The 13783-nt window shown below is 42.1% G+C and overlaps 1 protein-coding gene across 1 annotated transcript in view; it reads left to right on the top strand.

Annotated features, from left to right (window-relative positions):
• The window catches only part of RTTN (rotatin), a 3641098-nt gene that overhangs the window by 530812 nt on the left and 3096503 nt on the right, over positions 1-13783 (top strand). The window contains exon 13 of the mRNA XM_044067142.1: positions 2747-2862. Within this exon, the coding sequence (XP_043923077.1) occupies positions 2747-2862 (116 nt within the window). The remainder of the gene's footprint in view (positions 1-2746; positions 2863-13783) is intronic.

Below are 13783 nucleotides of genomic sequence, written 5' to 3'. Positions count from 1 at the left end.
CATCCCAGTGGTTTTGGAGTTCTTGTCTGAGCTTTTCCACCAGGGATCTGCGGCTGCCAGTATCAGGGTTCAATTGGCAGTGATTTCTAATTTTCATCTAGGCATACAAGACTCTAATCTGATGTCACATGGACTGTGCAAAACCTTCCGCAAAGGCAACACTTTATTAAGAGCCCCATTTCAAGAACCTGTTGCCTCATAGGATTTAAATTTTGTGCTATCCAAATTGATGTCTCCACCCTTTGAAACTTCTCATTCATCGCCTCTGAAATTTTTGTCTTGGAAGACTTTCGTTTTAGTGGCTATCGCATCTGCCAGACGAGTGTCAGAGTTGCAAGCATTGTCTGTAAAACCCCCTTATCTGATTTTTCATGAAGACAGAGTATCTCTTCGTACTAATCCTTCCTTTGAACCCAAGGTCTGTTCCCATAACACTTTGAACCAGTCAATAGAACTTCCAGTGTTCTTTCCAAACCACTCCAATGCAGCAGAATACAGGTTTCATCAGTTGGACGTACATAGGCAATTACGTTTTTATTTGCACTGGTCGAAGGAATTCAGGAAATCAGATCAAGTATTCATTTCCTTCTACGAATCCAGGTCAGGTTTACCAATTTCTAAAGTGACCCTCTCAAATTGGATTTCTAGCTGTATAGCTTACATTTACACCTCTGAGGGTAGACCTTTACCTTTCAAAATCAAGGCTCATTCTACTAGATCTCAGTCTACCTCTGCAGCCTTTCAGGCTAGGGTTCCACTTGAAAATATTTGTGCAGCAGCAACTTGGGCTACCCCTCACACATTTATAGGTTCATAGGTTCATACTAGGCTATCTGCCCTAGGGCATTTTTAAGCCTAGCCAGAGTATGTTTGGCTTTCGCCACCCATTTTGCTCATTACAAATTGTATCTAACCTCCAGGGGTAGAGCATCCTTTGGTTCCACGGTACTCAGGAGTATTTTTCCTTGAGTCGCCCAAGAATGAGGTGCTAGGGATGCTGTCCCATATGTAAGAATGAAGGCGAAATAGGACTACAGAACATAAAGAAGTTATGTACTCACCATAACGTTCCATGTTTGTAGTCCACCTCGCCCTTCATTCTTAACGAACCTACCCTCTTACCCCCATCCTGGAAGTACCTATAGACAGATAAAAGATTATCTTTCACTGGAGACCTTTTATTATGGGCTTCTTTCTGTATTTTGTTCTTATGTATATTAGTTAGCAGCAAAGATCTGGGGATTGTACTGGTGCACCATGGGATACCTACCTAGCCACGAGCTAACTAGATGTCTTCCAGCTTGTAAATAGGCCGAGTTGGAGCCGAGGATCGACTCCGATCCCATATGTAAGAATGAAGGGCGAGATGGACTACAAACATGGAACCTTATGGTGAATACATAACTTCTTTTTTTTTTGCGGGGAGGCAGTCCCCCTATGTATACACACACACACACACACACACACACACACACACACACACACACACACACACACACACACACACACACACACACAGAAACTTGTATATACCAACTCCAATATTACCATAATTCAGAGAAAGTGAATTATCAGAAATGGCAGTCTAGGACTTAGCATTTGAACATCTGAATTTTCATTAATTCATTCTCCACATTCTGGGATTCAGCATTGTGGTTCTTGGCAATTCAAACCATTACTGTTCTCAGTATGGATACCAGGGTTCACCTCTTGGGCTTTATTACACTCTGGTTGAACACAGGTTGTTTATAATTGGAGGCTCAGTCATAATAATTTGTCTGGTTAACTTCTTCATAACTCATTAAAATACAGTGCCTACACAGAGAAAACTGCCATTACCATGTTAAAACAGTTCTTTGTTTTGTGAAGAAACTTTTGAACCTTTTTTATTGTATGTTTTTGAAACTGGATTGTGCAAATGGCATTCTGGTTAACTGCTTACTCTGTCCCTTTATTTGCATAATAACTCCCTTGCTGTGGTACACAAGTCAGAGTCTTAGACAGTTGTATAGAAAGTTAAGTTATTGCTAGTATAGGATCTTTTCCTTACAAATCCATAACTGGCACTTAGCAAAGCATATTGTGTTATGCATAATGGAAGCAGTTACATGTGTATGCATATACCCTAGCAAGTTTAATACTAATATTCTAGTCTAGTCTATGAATGCTATCCAGCAGATAAAGTTTTTTTTTTATTATTCCATATATGATATGCCCTTTTTCTCTAACTATGTTTTGTTAACTACAATATGTATTAATATGTATCTATGTAACTTGTATGTAATTTACTTTAAATGTGGAGCTTTTCTCCCCGGGCCTCCGCTGAAAATGGACATATATCCAGTCGGATTTTCCCGGTCAACAAATGTAAAATAAAATAAAATAAAAAAATAAAAAATAAATATTCTGCCAGTGTGCCTCAAACTTAGATTCTTCCTAGAGTTGATAACTCCACCATGGAATGCTTCTGTATTTAGTAGTATCCCCCAATGCCTTCACTTTATCTCCATCAAACTTGGCTTCCTGCATCTGAGACACTGCACCCACATTGCCAGTGGAATAAGTTAGATGCCTTCTCTCAACACCAGTAGGAGAGATTTTCTTTTTGTTTTGTTGTTGGTCTCTTGCAGTAATATTTTGTAGCAGTTTCCAGTTGACATTTCCTGATCCATATTATAACAAACTGGCATTGAGATGAAATTTTGCCTCATACTAGGTCTGAGTTTCTTTTTTTCTTTCTATACAGGCAGTCGAAGGGTCTTGTTGCAAGTCTTGGAGCTACTAAAAGATAACCTTCTTCTTCTCAGTAGTTCTCTGTCAGCACATGTTTGGAATGATGACAGCCGTATAGGACAGGAATTGGTAAAGATTTTGTTTCTTTCGTGGAATGCTTTTCATATAGTAATAGCAAATTTATTTTTACATCTGAATGATTGGTATCCAAAGTACTAAGATCCAAAGAATATTAAACATCACTAAAAGGGTCTGATTACTTGGGAACAGCTGCAGGACAACAGTAATTCCAAAAGTGGATATTACTTCATTCATTTTTTTGTAATTAGCAGCAGAGATGTGGGTGAGCCCAAGATCCGGCTTGGTAAGTAATTTTCTTCCATTTTTGTGGTGATCAAAAGCAGTTAATCATTTCTGTGCATTTTCACCGTTATTCAGTACTTAAGTTAAGGTGAAATATAGATGAAGCATCCATGATAATAAAATTCTGGTCTTTGTGCTGCACACACAACAGAAATTGAAATCAGCGGTGTGGAGACTGTGCTGTGCACTGATATATATATATATATATATATATATATATATATATATATATATATATATGTATGCTTATTGATGGACTAAGATTTGCTGTAGCCTTACTGAATGCTTAATGAGGTATACATTGAGAATGTAAATAAGATGTAATGGCTGTGTACTGGTTGGATAAAATAGAATACTGACATCTTTATGTTTACACTACAGTGTGGACAGTTAGAGTTTACTGCACTTCATTTGAAAAACAAGTTGTAATATGACTTTGGAAGCCTTCTGCAATTGGTAACTGAATTTCCTCCTCTTTTACTCCAATTCAGTAGTATTTTCTGTATGTGCTTTCCTTGAGAAGATCTTGTGCATCTGACAGCATTCACCATGAAATTAAAAATCGGTAAAAAACAAAGCTGTCCCGTCTGACATCCAGTTTTTTTTTTCTCTTTCATTTGCACAGTTTGGATTTCAGTCCTGGATTTTATCTTGAAAAAAAATTGGGTTTGAACCGGTACTCTGTGTAAAGGGACAAAGGCTTGATTTGCTTGCATCCCAGGTGACCCAACATTGATTATCAGCTTGAACACTGGACGAACTGTCAAGAGAAGATGGGAGTAATTGCCCATCCCCTGGCTTGCCCATCATAGAGAGGGATGCAGCTTACTTCATAAAAATCCTCACACCTGGCAGAAGTGCTTGCCACCATGGTGGTATACAGAATTAGAACACACACAGTACCAGGGATTTATCCATGTGTAGCAGAATTGATGGAAGATGGTTGCTAGAATACTGGTAATGTAACAGGCCTGCTGAGGTGTGTAATGCAAACATCAAGCATATATAATACAGAAATGTTTAAGGAGCTTAAGTGCTGACTCTTGAGCAAATTATGGAAGAATTGCAATGCAGCAGGTCAGTGTAAGCCTGGTTACCTTGAAGCCTAGAGAGCATATTCTGTGTGAGACTGTTCTGGTGATGCATGTTTTGATAGAAGGTGAAGGGGAAAAACAGAAAAGGATGCAGGTAAGCTGCTTGGATAATGCAATCCATTGACAGAGATGAAAAGCATTTATGTAACTGGATTGCTATGAGAAAAGAGAGATAATGGAAAGAAATATTTGGATATTAAACTAGACAAAACTAGAAACTAGAAAAATTAAACTAGACAAAACTAGAAAATTAGAAAATAGAAAAATTTATCTAGACAAAAAGCAATATTTTACAACAATACAACAAAAGCACCAAAATAATCCCCCGAAATTCTGGGAGCCATTAATCTATTGCTAAAACCCGGTCATTCCACAACCCCAACCCAACCACAACTAACACATCTGAGAGCATAGCCGCACAATTTAACATACACTTTATTAACTCTGTACTATCCCTAGTAAAAAATGACACCAAAACTACTCTATATACCCCTACTGAACTGGAAACCAATTTCAGATCCTTCTCCATAAATCCAGTACAAGCCTGCACTATTAAAAAACTTCTATCCAAACTAAAACCATCTTCCGTTGCTGTTGTACTCCTCTATATACCCCTACAGAACTAGAAGCCAATCTCAAATCCTTCCCCAAAAATCCAGTGCAAACCTGCACTATTAAAAATCTATCCAAACTCAAACCCTCTTCCCTTGTTGTTGACCAACTCCAGACAAATTCCTCAAACTAGCTGCAGGCATCATCTGCTACCCTATTTCCATCCTAATCGACCAGACCATAACAGAACAATACATCCCCAAACTTTGGAAAGTCTCCTACATCATCTCTTTGCATAAAGGGGGCACATCCACCAAATTCACAAATTACAGACCAATCTCTATCCTCCCAGGCATAGCTAAGATTCTTGAAAAATGCATATGTGCACAACTACTTGACCACATACTAACCAACAACCTCTTATCCACATCCCAACATGTTTTTTTGGTCAAAACATAACATATCCACAGCTCTGTTAATTTTTATCAATACAGTCAACCAGCACAAAAACAGTGGCCAACTCACCTCTTCCATTTTTCTTTATGTGTCAAAGGCTTTTGGTACAGTATCCCATCAAAAGCTTCTCAATGAATTAGCTTCCCTAAATCTATCCCTGATTGCCCTCTCCTGGTTCACCAGCTACTTATCCAACCATCAACAGACAGTTAAATGGCAAAATGAATCTCGACCCTATTACCCGTCGCTGTGAGTGTACCTCAACGCTCTATTTTTGGTCAACTGCTATTCACCATTTTCACAAATAAACACTGCACAGCCACAAAACAAGCAATCATAGTTCAATATACTGATGACTCCACCCTCATTTGCTCAGCTCCCTCCCAGAGCTACTGCAAAAAATCCCAACAAGCCTACCTAGGCATTGAAAAATACCCCTCAGATTTCCAATTTGTATACAACCCAAAGAAAACAAAGCATGTTCTGTAGTCCTATCTCACCTTCATTCTTACATATGGGTTCAGAGCCGATCCTCAGCTCCGACTCGGCCGATTACAAACCTTGAAGTCTTTCAGTTGGCTCGTGGCAAGGTAGGTATCCCATAGTGCACTAGTAAGAATCCCCAGATCTCGTTTGCCATGTCTACGAGTTCAGAAGTGCTCTCTTTCTTGGCCATGGCTAAGTTGGATTTTCTTCATTATTCTTGTCTATAGTGATCGTTTTTGATAATATTAGTAGCTTAGTATGTTGTTGCTGTTGTTGTTGTTGTTGTGTCTTTCGGCTTTTCCCAGTTAGGGGTCGCCACAGCGGAACTCGGTTCCGCTAATGATTGGTAGTTGATTTTTACTTGCCGAGTTACAACCTTCAACGAAGGTACACCCATTCACGCATGTCTCCACGCAGAAGACGCTCTAGCTGAAAATCAAACCGGACAGCGTCTTACTGTGAGGCGACAATATAAATAGCTTTATTGTTGTTATTATAGTAGCAAATTAGTTGGTCTGTTTTTTGAATATTTGCAAAGTTGTTGTTGAAAACTTGTTGGCCGTTGCTTCCGCAGGCCCCTTTTCTTCTGAGTGGTATTCCTTCTTTGGTGTGCTAGTTGTTTGCTATATTTAGATATCTTAGGCATAGCCCCGTGTTTGGGTTAGGACCTTTTCTAAACTTGTGTTTTTGACTAGAATAGGTAGTATAAAATGAATAGCTGTTTGCAGTGTTCCTTTATTAACTCTTATTAGCTACAACTATTAGTTAGAGTGTTTGTTGAATTATTGTAATTGTTGTTGCAGTTTCTTGACGTAGCGTCTCATCTGTTTACGGCTAGGTCTGTTTAAGTTAGAGGACCTAGTCCTCTATTACCTTTCTCTAGTGTGTTGTTTCCTCAGCAGGGCTAGGCCCATTTAAGTTGGACCTAGTCCTCTGTTTTTTGCTCGTCCTTGTGTGTTGTTCTTGAGCAGGACTAGACCCGTTTAAGTTAGAGGACCGAGTCCTCTGTTGTTTTTTCCTTGTGTGCATTGCTTCTTTGCAGGGCTAGGCCTGTTTAAGTTAGAGGACTTTGTCCTCTCTTCCTGCTTTTTCCTCCTGTGATTGTGTTTTGTGACAATATGTCTAAGGAATCAAAGGATCATAAACCTTCGGGTTTTAAAAAAGTGTCTCAAATGTTCTCAAAAAATGTCCCTGACTGACGGACATCATAATTGTGTTTACTGCCTCGGAGCCATACATCTTCAGGAGACATGTTCCTTTTGTCACTCCTTTAGTTCTCGGGTTCTCCAGGAAAGGAAGAACAAATTGTTCCTGAAAGGTCTCCTTAAGCCTTCCTTTGAGGAGGATTCCAAAGACATGCATCTGGAGCATTTCTCCCCGGGCCTCCGCTGAAAACAGGCTCTCTGGAACCTAGTCGGACTTTCCCGGTCAACAAATGATAAATAAAATAAAATAAATAAATAAATAAATTTAGCCAGCTCTTTATTATCGCATTCCAGGTCTCCCTCTTCTAAAAAAGAGAAGGTCAAGTCGGCCAAGAGACATTCTCCCACACCGACTATTTTATCTGGAGCTCCACAAAAAGTAACAAAATTGGACAAACCTTCTACCTCTTCGGCTCCACTGTCCTCAGAGCTGGTCGAGGTTATCGACATTGACACTCCGGTATTGGCCCCAAGTTTTTCAGAGCCGACTACTGAACACTCACCTCGGAGCCAGTCTAGAGAATTATTACTGGTCTCCACGACTCTCAGATCTACGATTTTGCAGAGATCTAGATCATCTACCTTGTCTTCCAGATCCTGCAAAAGTCTTTCTGAAGAGAATGTGGAGAGAGAGAGAGAGTAGTGCTTAGACTCTTGAAGTTGTTGGTGCTAGCTAATTTGTTGCCGGCTCTGACCCAAACGGTTCCGGAGCTGTCTAGGGCCATACTTCATGCTGCTTTTCCTCCTCTGAGCCATGTTGGTCCTTCGGAGCCAGAGCTATCAGTGCCACTTGTCGTGGAACCATCGGTTCCAGCACCTCTGTTGTCTGTTTCGGGGGCCAAGTTCTGCTTCGACACCTTCGGCGCCATCCTTGGTGTTTAGGAGCCGAATCTCACCAGTCGGCCCTGACAGGGATGCTTGGACTTTAACATCCTTGGTTCTGAGCCTACCTCTCGGTGCATTGACTCGGTCGAGCTTAGGTCCTACATCTATCTCGGAATCGATCGCTTTGGAGCCGAGGGCTACTTCCGCTTCCTCAGAACCAGGGGTGTCCTCGGAACTGGACAGATCTGCCTTCAGGATGATGAGGAGCGTGCTGTCTAGGTCTTCAGCTCCACACAAGGGTACCGATGTTCTTCTCCCTTAAGCTCTGACCTCTGTCTCAGCACTATCTCTCTCTTGACAGCAGAGACCCGCAGCCTCAGGAGCCCCCATTGGGTGGCCACCAGTCTTCCGAGACCTCCCCAGAATACCCTTCTAAAGAGCCTCCTCCGAAGAGAACTTTTAAGAGGAAGTATGTAGTCTCCCCCGATGAGTCCATCACCTCTGACACTGACCTCACGGAGTCAGAAGGGTCCCCTAGGTCATCCTCTGATATCTCCTTCGTAGATATCCTAGAGATCCTGAAACAGAGAGGCGGCTGGCCCACTGTTACCCCTTCTGATGAGGAGTCAGAGTACCTGAAGGCTTTCTGGTCTCAACCTTCAGCCTCTTGGGTGTCTCCACCTTTCGATGAGCTCTTAGATTTAGTCAGTCGAAAGGTGTGGGAGACTCCTGATGCCATGGAACCAGTCCCCAGAAGGCCCAACAAATTTCTTTCAACCCCCAAAGAAAGTTTTTTGACTAAAGGTGTGGCTGTAGATGCCATGGTGGTGGCAGCAGCCACAAAGAAGGAACTAGCGGAAACTTCCTTATCTGTCCATCCACTGAACAAGGAGTCTCGAACTATGGAGAGATATGGGAAGCGTATCTTCTCTTCAGCGGCTTTTACATTCAGATTGCAGAATTACCTCACCCATTTCACTAAGCTTCAAAAAGATCTCCTAAAAGAGCTAGGAGATGCTCTCCAAGGTACCGTAGCTGAAGGAGTCCCTGAGAAGGTTACTGCTCAGTTGTCTAACTTAATCTCCATTAACTCCTCCATGAGGCTGATATCTTATGCAGCAGATGGAGTGAGTAGAGCAGTGGGTTCAGGAGTTTCCCTTAGGAGACACTCCTGGATGCGCTTATGTAACTTTGCGGAGCCCTTCAAATCTACATTTACCAACGCCCCCTTTGACGGTTCATCTCTGTTTAGACCAAAGGTAAAAGATACACTCACCAGGTGTGAGCAGGAAGGGAAAACTCTCTGCTGTGGGAGCACATTTTTCCATCCCTTCTAGACCATACCCTAAAGGTCAGAGAGGCGGGGAAATGTGGTTCAAGAAATCTCAGATATTTTTTCCCGGATGCACAAGGTGATTCCTCCTTCAGAGGCAGAGGAGGAGGAAGTAATGGTAAACGTCGCCCTAGAGGCAGGGGGAGGGGGTCTGAAAAACCAGGGTGGCTGCGATTCCTTTCCTATCAGCGTTCCTGAACTGGGGCCTGACTTTGCTTCTCTGGAGCTAGTCAGGAGTCGCTTATCTTTGTATCCGGAAGCCTTGCACGACATCACCAAAGACAAGTGGGTACAAAGAATAATTTCCAGAGGATACACCATACCCTTCTCTTTTCCACCTCATCCCATCAAGAAAATCCCAAATGTTCCACCCAGTCACAGGGATCAAGCAACTATAGAAGTCCAAAAGTTGCTTCAAAAGAGAGTCATCCAAACCATCCCAGCAGACCAGATAGGATTCAGAACTTACTCCAGATTCTTTTTAGTGCCAAAACGAACAGGGGACTGGAGGCCCATTTTGGATCTCAGCAAATTAAAAGAATCAGTGAAGAAGTCCAAGTTCCGAATGGTAACATTGCAGTCTATACTCCCTCTGTTACGGAAAGAAAAATTGGATGCGCTCCATAGACCTCCAAGATGCGTACTACCACATAAAAATGGACAGAGCATCGAGGAGTCATTTACGCTTCCGGCTAGGAGCCAGTCATTACCAATTCCGTGCTCTGCCCTTTGGTTTCACCACAGCCCCCAGGGTGTTCACCAAATGTATGGGCAGTAGTAATGGCTCACTTGAGACGTCTTGCATTCCAAGTGTTTCCGTACCTGGATGACTGGCTCCTGACTGCCACCTCCAGGCACCTAATTCTACAAGCCAGGGATTCAACCATCCAAGTCTGCACTCAGCTAGGAATTACTGTAAATTGGGAAAAGTCAGCCTTATCGCCCTCTCAATATGTGACTTTTATAGGCGCAGAAATAGACACAGTCGCAATGATGGCTTGCCTTCCTGCAGACAGAATACAAAATCTAAGACAACAGATATATAACCTACTTCCCCTACTCAAAGTCAAAATGAAGACAGTGCTCAAACTTCTAGGAACCATGGCCTCTACTATAACTAGTTCCACTAGCCAGACTACATATGAAAATTCTTCAATGGCTACTCTTTTTCCCAGTGGTCTCTTCAACAGCTGCTTCAGTCTCATCCTGTTTTGATAACAGAATCTTGCAAAAAGGACCTTCATTGGTTGGTCCAGTCCAATCAAATAACGATAGGGATACCATTCATTCCTCACAAACCCGTTGCTACTGTGACCACGGATGCCTCCCAGATGGGGGGGGGGGGTGGCATTATCTAGGCAGGACAGTCCAAGGCACATGGCAAGAATGTGGGGTGTATATTAGAACATCGAATATTTAACAGTTCGAGTCACTAAAGGTCGACCTTTAGTGATCGAACTGTTAAAACATCGAATGTTCAGAAGAAAAAAAAAACTAAACTGTGTTGGCAGGGGGACAAGCCCCCCTGCACCCCCCACTACTTAAATATACCAACTCCGAGACTGCACTACATTGAATTAAATGGAAATCGCCCCCTTACAGAGATTTTTGTTTACTTGTTCGATGTTCTGCAATTTTGCTATTCTCGTGTCAACAATGTCGAGAATGTAATATAGACCCAAGAAAACGAGGCTCACTTGCATATCAATGTTCTAGAGATGAGAGTAGTGCCACTAGTGTTACAAGCACTTAACGACTTTCTTCCTGTAGGGACAATAGCAATCCAATCGGACAGTATGTCAGTGGTATGGTATATAAACAAACAAGGTTGAACCAGATCCTGCCCCCTATGTCGAGAGGCTCTTCGTGTTTGGCAGTGGGCTATATCTTCCCAACGCTTTCTAGTTGCAACACGTATCCCGGGGACAACCAGTGTAATAGCCAACAAGCTCAGCAGGGCAATCTTGATGCCTCACCAGTGGTCTCTGAATCAGAAAGTAGCGGAACAGATTTTCTGCAAATGGGGACAGCCTTGCTGCAATCTGTTTGCCAGCCCAATGAACACCAAATGCAGCAGTTACTTCTCCCTTATCCCATCCCCCCGGGGGAGATACCGAGAGACGCACTTGTTCACAATTGGCCCTAGGGACTTCTTTATGCCTTCCCTCCCTTTCCGCTAATATCAAAAATGATCCAGAAAGCAAAGACCTTGGCAAGCGGAATGATTCTTATCACTCCTTACTGGCCTCATCAGATTTGGTTCCCGTTTCTTGAGCCTCACCTTCTGGACGATCCATGGACTCTGGACCCAGTACCAGATCTTCTGACACATATGTCAGGAACCTTGCATCCCTGTCTCCACACCCTCAACTTGACAGCGTGGCTGCTCTACTTCCATCCATAGTCAGGCTTCATGATTTCTCCCCTGCAGTTACACATATCCTGACGTGTTCTCACAAGCCTTCTATGAGAAAATTGTACGCTATCAAATGGAAAAGATTTTCTATCTGGGCACGAGAAAAGAACATAGATCCTTATACAGCCTCCATTCCCTTGGTGTTAGAATTCCTAACCAAACTTTTTCATCAGGGATCAGCTGCTGCTACAATCAAAGTTCAATTAGCAGCGATCTCTAATTTTCATTTGGGACAACACAAACCTAATCTTATGGCTCACAGATTGTGTAAATCATTTTTGAAAGTCACTACCTTGCTAAGACCTCCCTTTCAAGAACCTGCATCTCCCTGGGATCTAAATGTTGCTCTATCCAAACTTACTTCTCCGCCTTTTGAACCCGCCCATACCTGTGAATTAAAGTTCCTTTCATGAAAAAAACATTTTTCTTGTAGCCATTACATCCACCAGAAGAGTGTCAGAGTTACAAGCACTGTCAGTCAAACCTCCTTACTTGATTTTTCATAGAGACAGAGTTTCCCTTTGTACAAATCCGTCCTTCATCCCCAAGGTTTTTTCTCAATCTAATAAGAATCAAACTATTGAACTGCCAGTCTTTTTTCCTAATCATTCAAGCAAAAAGGAATATACGTTTGATCAACTTAATGTTCACAGACAGTTAAGGTTCTGTCTACATAGAACCAAGGAGTTTAGGAGATCAGACCAATTGTATCTTTTTCTGAAACAAGAAAAGATATGCCAGTTTCCAAGATAACATTATCAAACTGGATTTCAAATTGTATGTCTTTTATTTACTCTTCTAATGGCAAATAACTCCCATTTAAAATTAAAGCTCATTCTACCAGATCCGTATGCACATCTGCTGCCTTTCAAGCCAGAATTCCAGTTAACAGTATATGTGCAGTAGCAACTTGGGCTACCCCTCATACCTTTATTACTCATTATAGATTGGACTTGGCCTCCAGGGGTAGAGTCTCCTTTGGTTCCACGGTTCTTAGGAGTGTATTCCCATGAGCCACCCGAGAAAAAGGTGCAACGGACGCTGTCCCGTATGTAAGAATTAAGGCAAGATAGGACTACAGAACATAAAGAAGTTATGTACTCACCATAATGTTCCATGTTTGTAGTCCATCTCACCCTTCATTCTTATGAACCCACCCACCTACCCCCATCCATGTATCCGTGGAGGATCTGGAGACAAGATAGTATCTATCTTCCTTAGAGTGGAGACCTTTCATCTTTGTTGTTCCTTGTGGAAATACCTTTCTATCACTTTTTTTAGACAGCAGCAAAGAAGATCTGGGGATTCTTACTAGTGCACTATGGGATACCTACCTTGCCACGAGCCAACTGAGAGAATTTGAGCTTTGTAATCGGACGAGTTGGAGCTGTGGATCGACTCCGAACCCATATGTAAGAATGAAGGGCGAGATGGACTACAAACATGGCACGTTATGGTGAGTACATAACTTCTTTTTATACTCTGCACCAGTGGCAAAAACCTGATCACCTTCCCCCCTTCAAAATCTACTCTTTAAACAAAAGAGTAATGGAACTGGTCAAACACAGTAAGCTCCTTGGGGTCACAATTGGCAACAGTCTTAAATTCGACAAATATCTAGCACTAGCCATGAAAAAAGTTCATATCAAGTTAGGTTCACTCTACAGAATTAAACCCTACCTAACCAAACTCACCAGACAGTCCATTTCTGGCACACACCTGCTCTCAACCCTTCTATATGCCTCGACAGTACTGACAAATCTCAGAAAAACAGACTTAAAATTGAATCCTGCTATAAGAAAATATAGTCAGATTTGCCTCAGATCTCCCCTTTAGGGGGTCACCACTGCACAGCACTACACCAACTAAAATGGTTGGAACTTCCTAATCTACTAACCTTGAATCAACTCTCAGTAGCACATTCCACTCTTCACCATCCTGACAACTGCCCGGCTCTCAGAGACTTAATTCAGCCTCAATCCAACTGCAGATCACTAAGATCCTCCAATAAACTTCTACTGAAAGTAGCCAAATCCAATAATAGCTATGCTGATTCACTATACTCCAACAAAATATCAAAGTCCTGGAATTCTACTCCTCACAACATTCTCAGTACATCCAACTCATCCAAAGTCAAACTACTACTTGGTGAACACCTAACCCACAACTGTTTTTGCTCCTGTACCAAACCTGGCTAAACACCCTACCCTTCTTCATCTTATTACCAAACATTACCTGCCATTTCCTCATCTCCAGTCTACCTCTGTACTCTGGATCTTTTTACTTTCTCCCAACTTTTCCCTTCTCTCTCTGTATACTT

This window comes from Protopterus annectens, chromosome 3.part1 (assembly GCF_019279795.1).
Source record: "Protopterus annectens isolate FY-2018-M chromosome 3.part1, PAN1.0, whole genome shotgun sequence".
NCBI lineage: Eukaryota > Metazoa > Chordata > Ceratodontiformes > Protopteridae > Protopterus > Protopterus annectens.
Note: the sequence above shows the minus strand (reverse complement) of the source record. Positions and strands in the feature narration are given on the sequence as shown.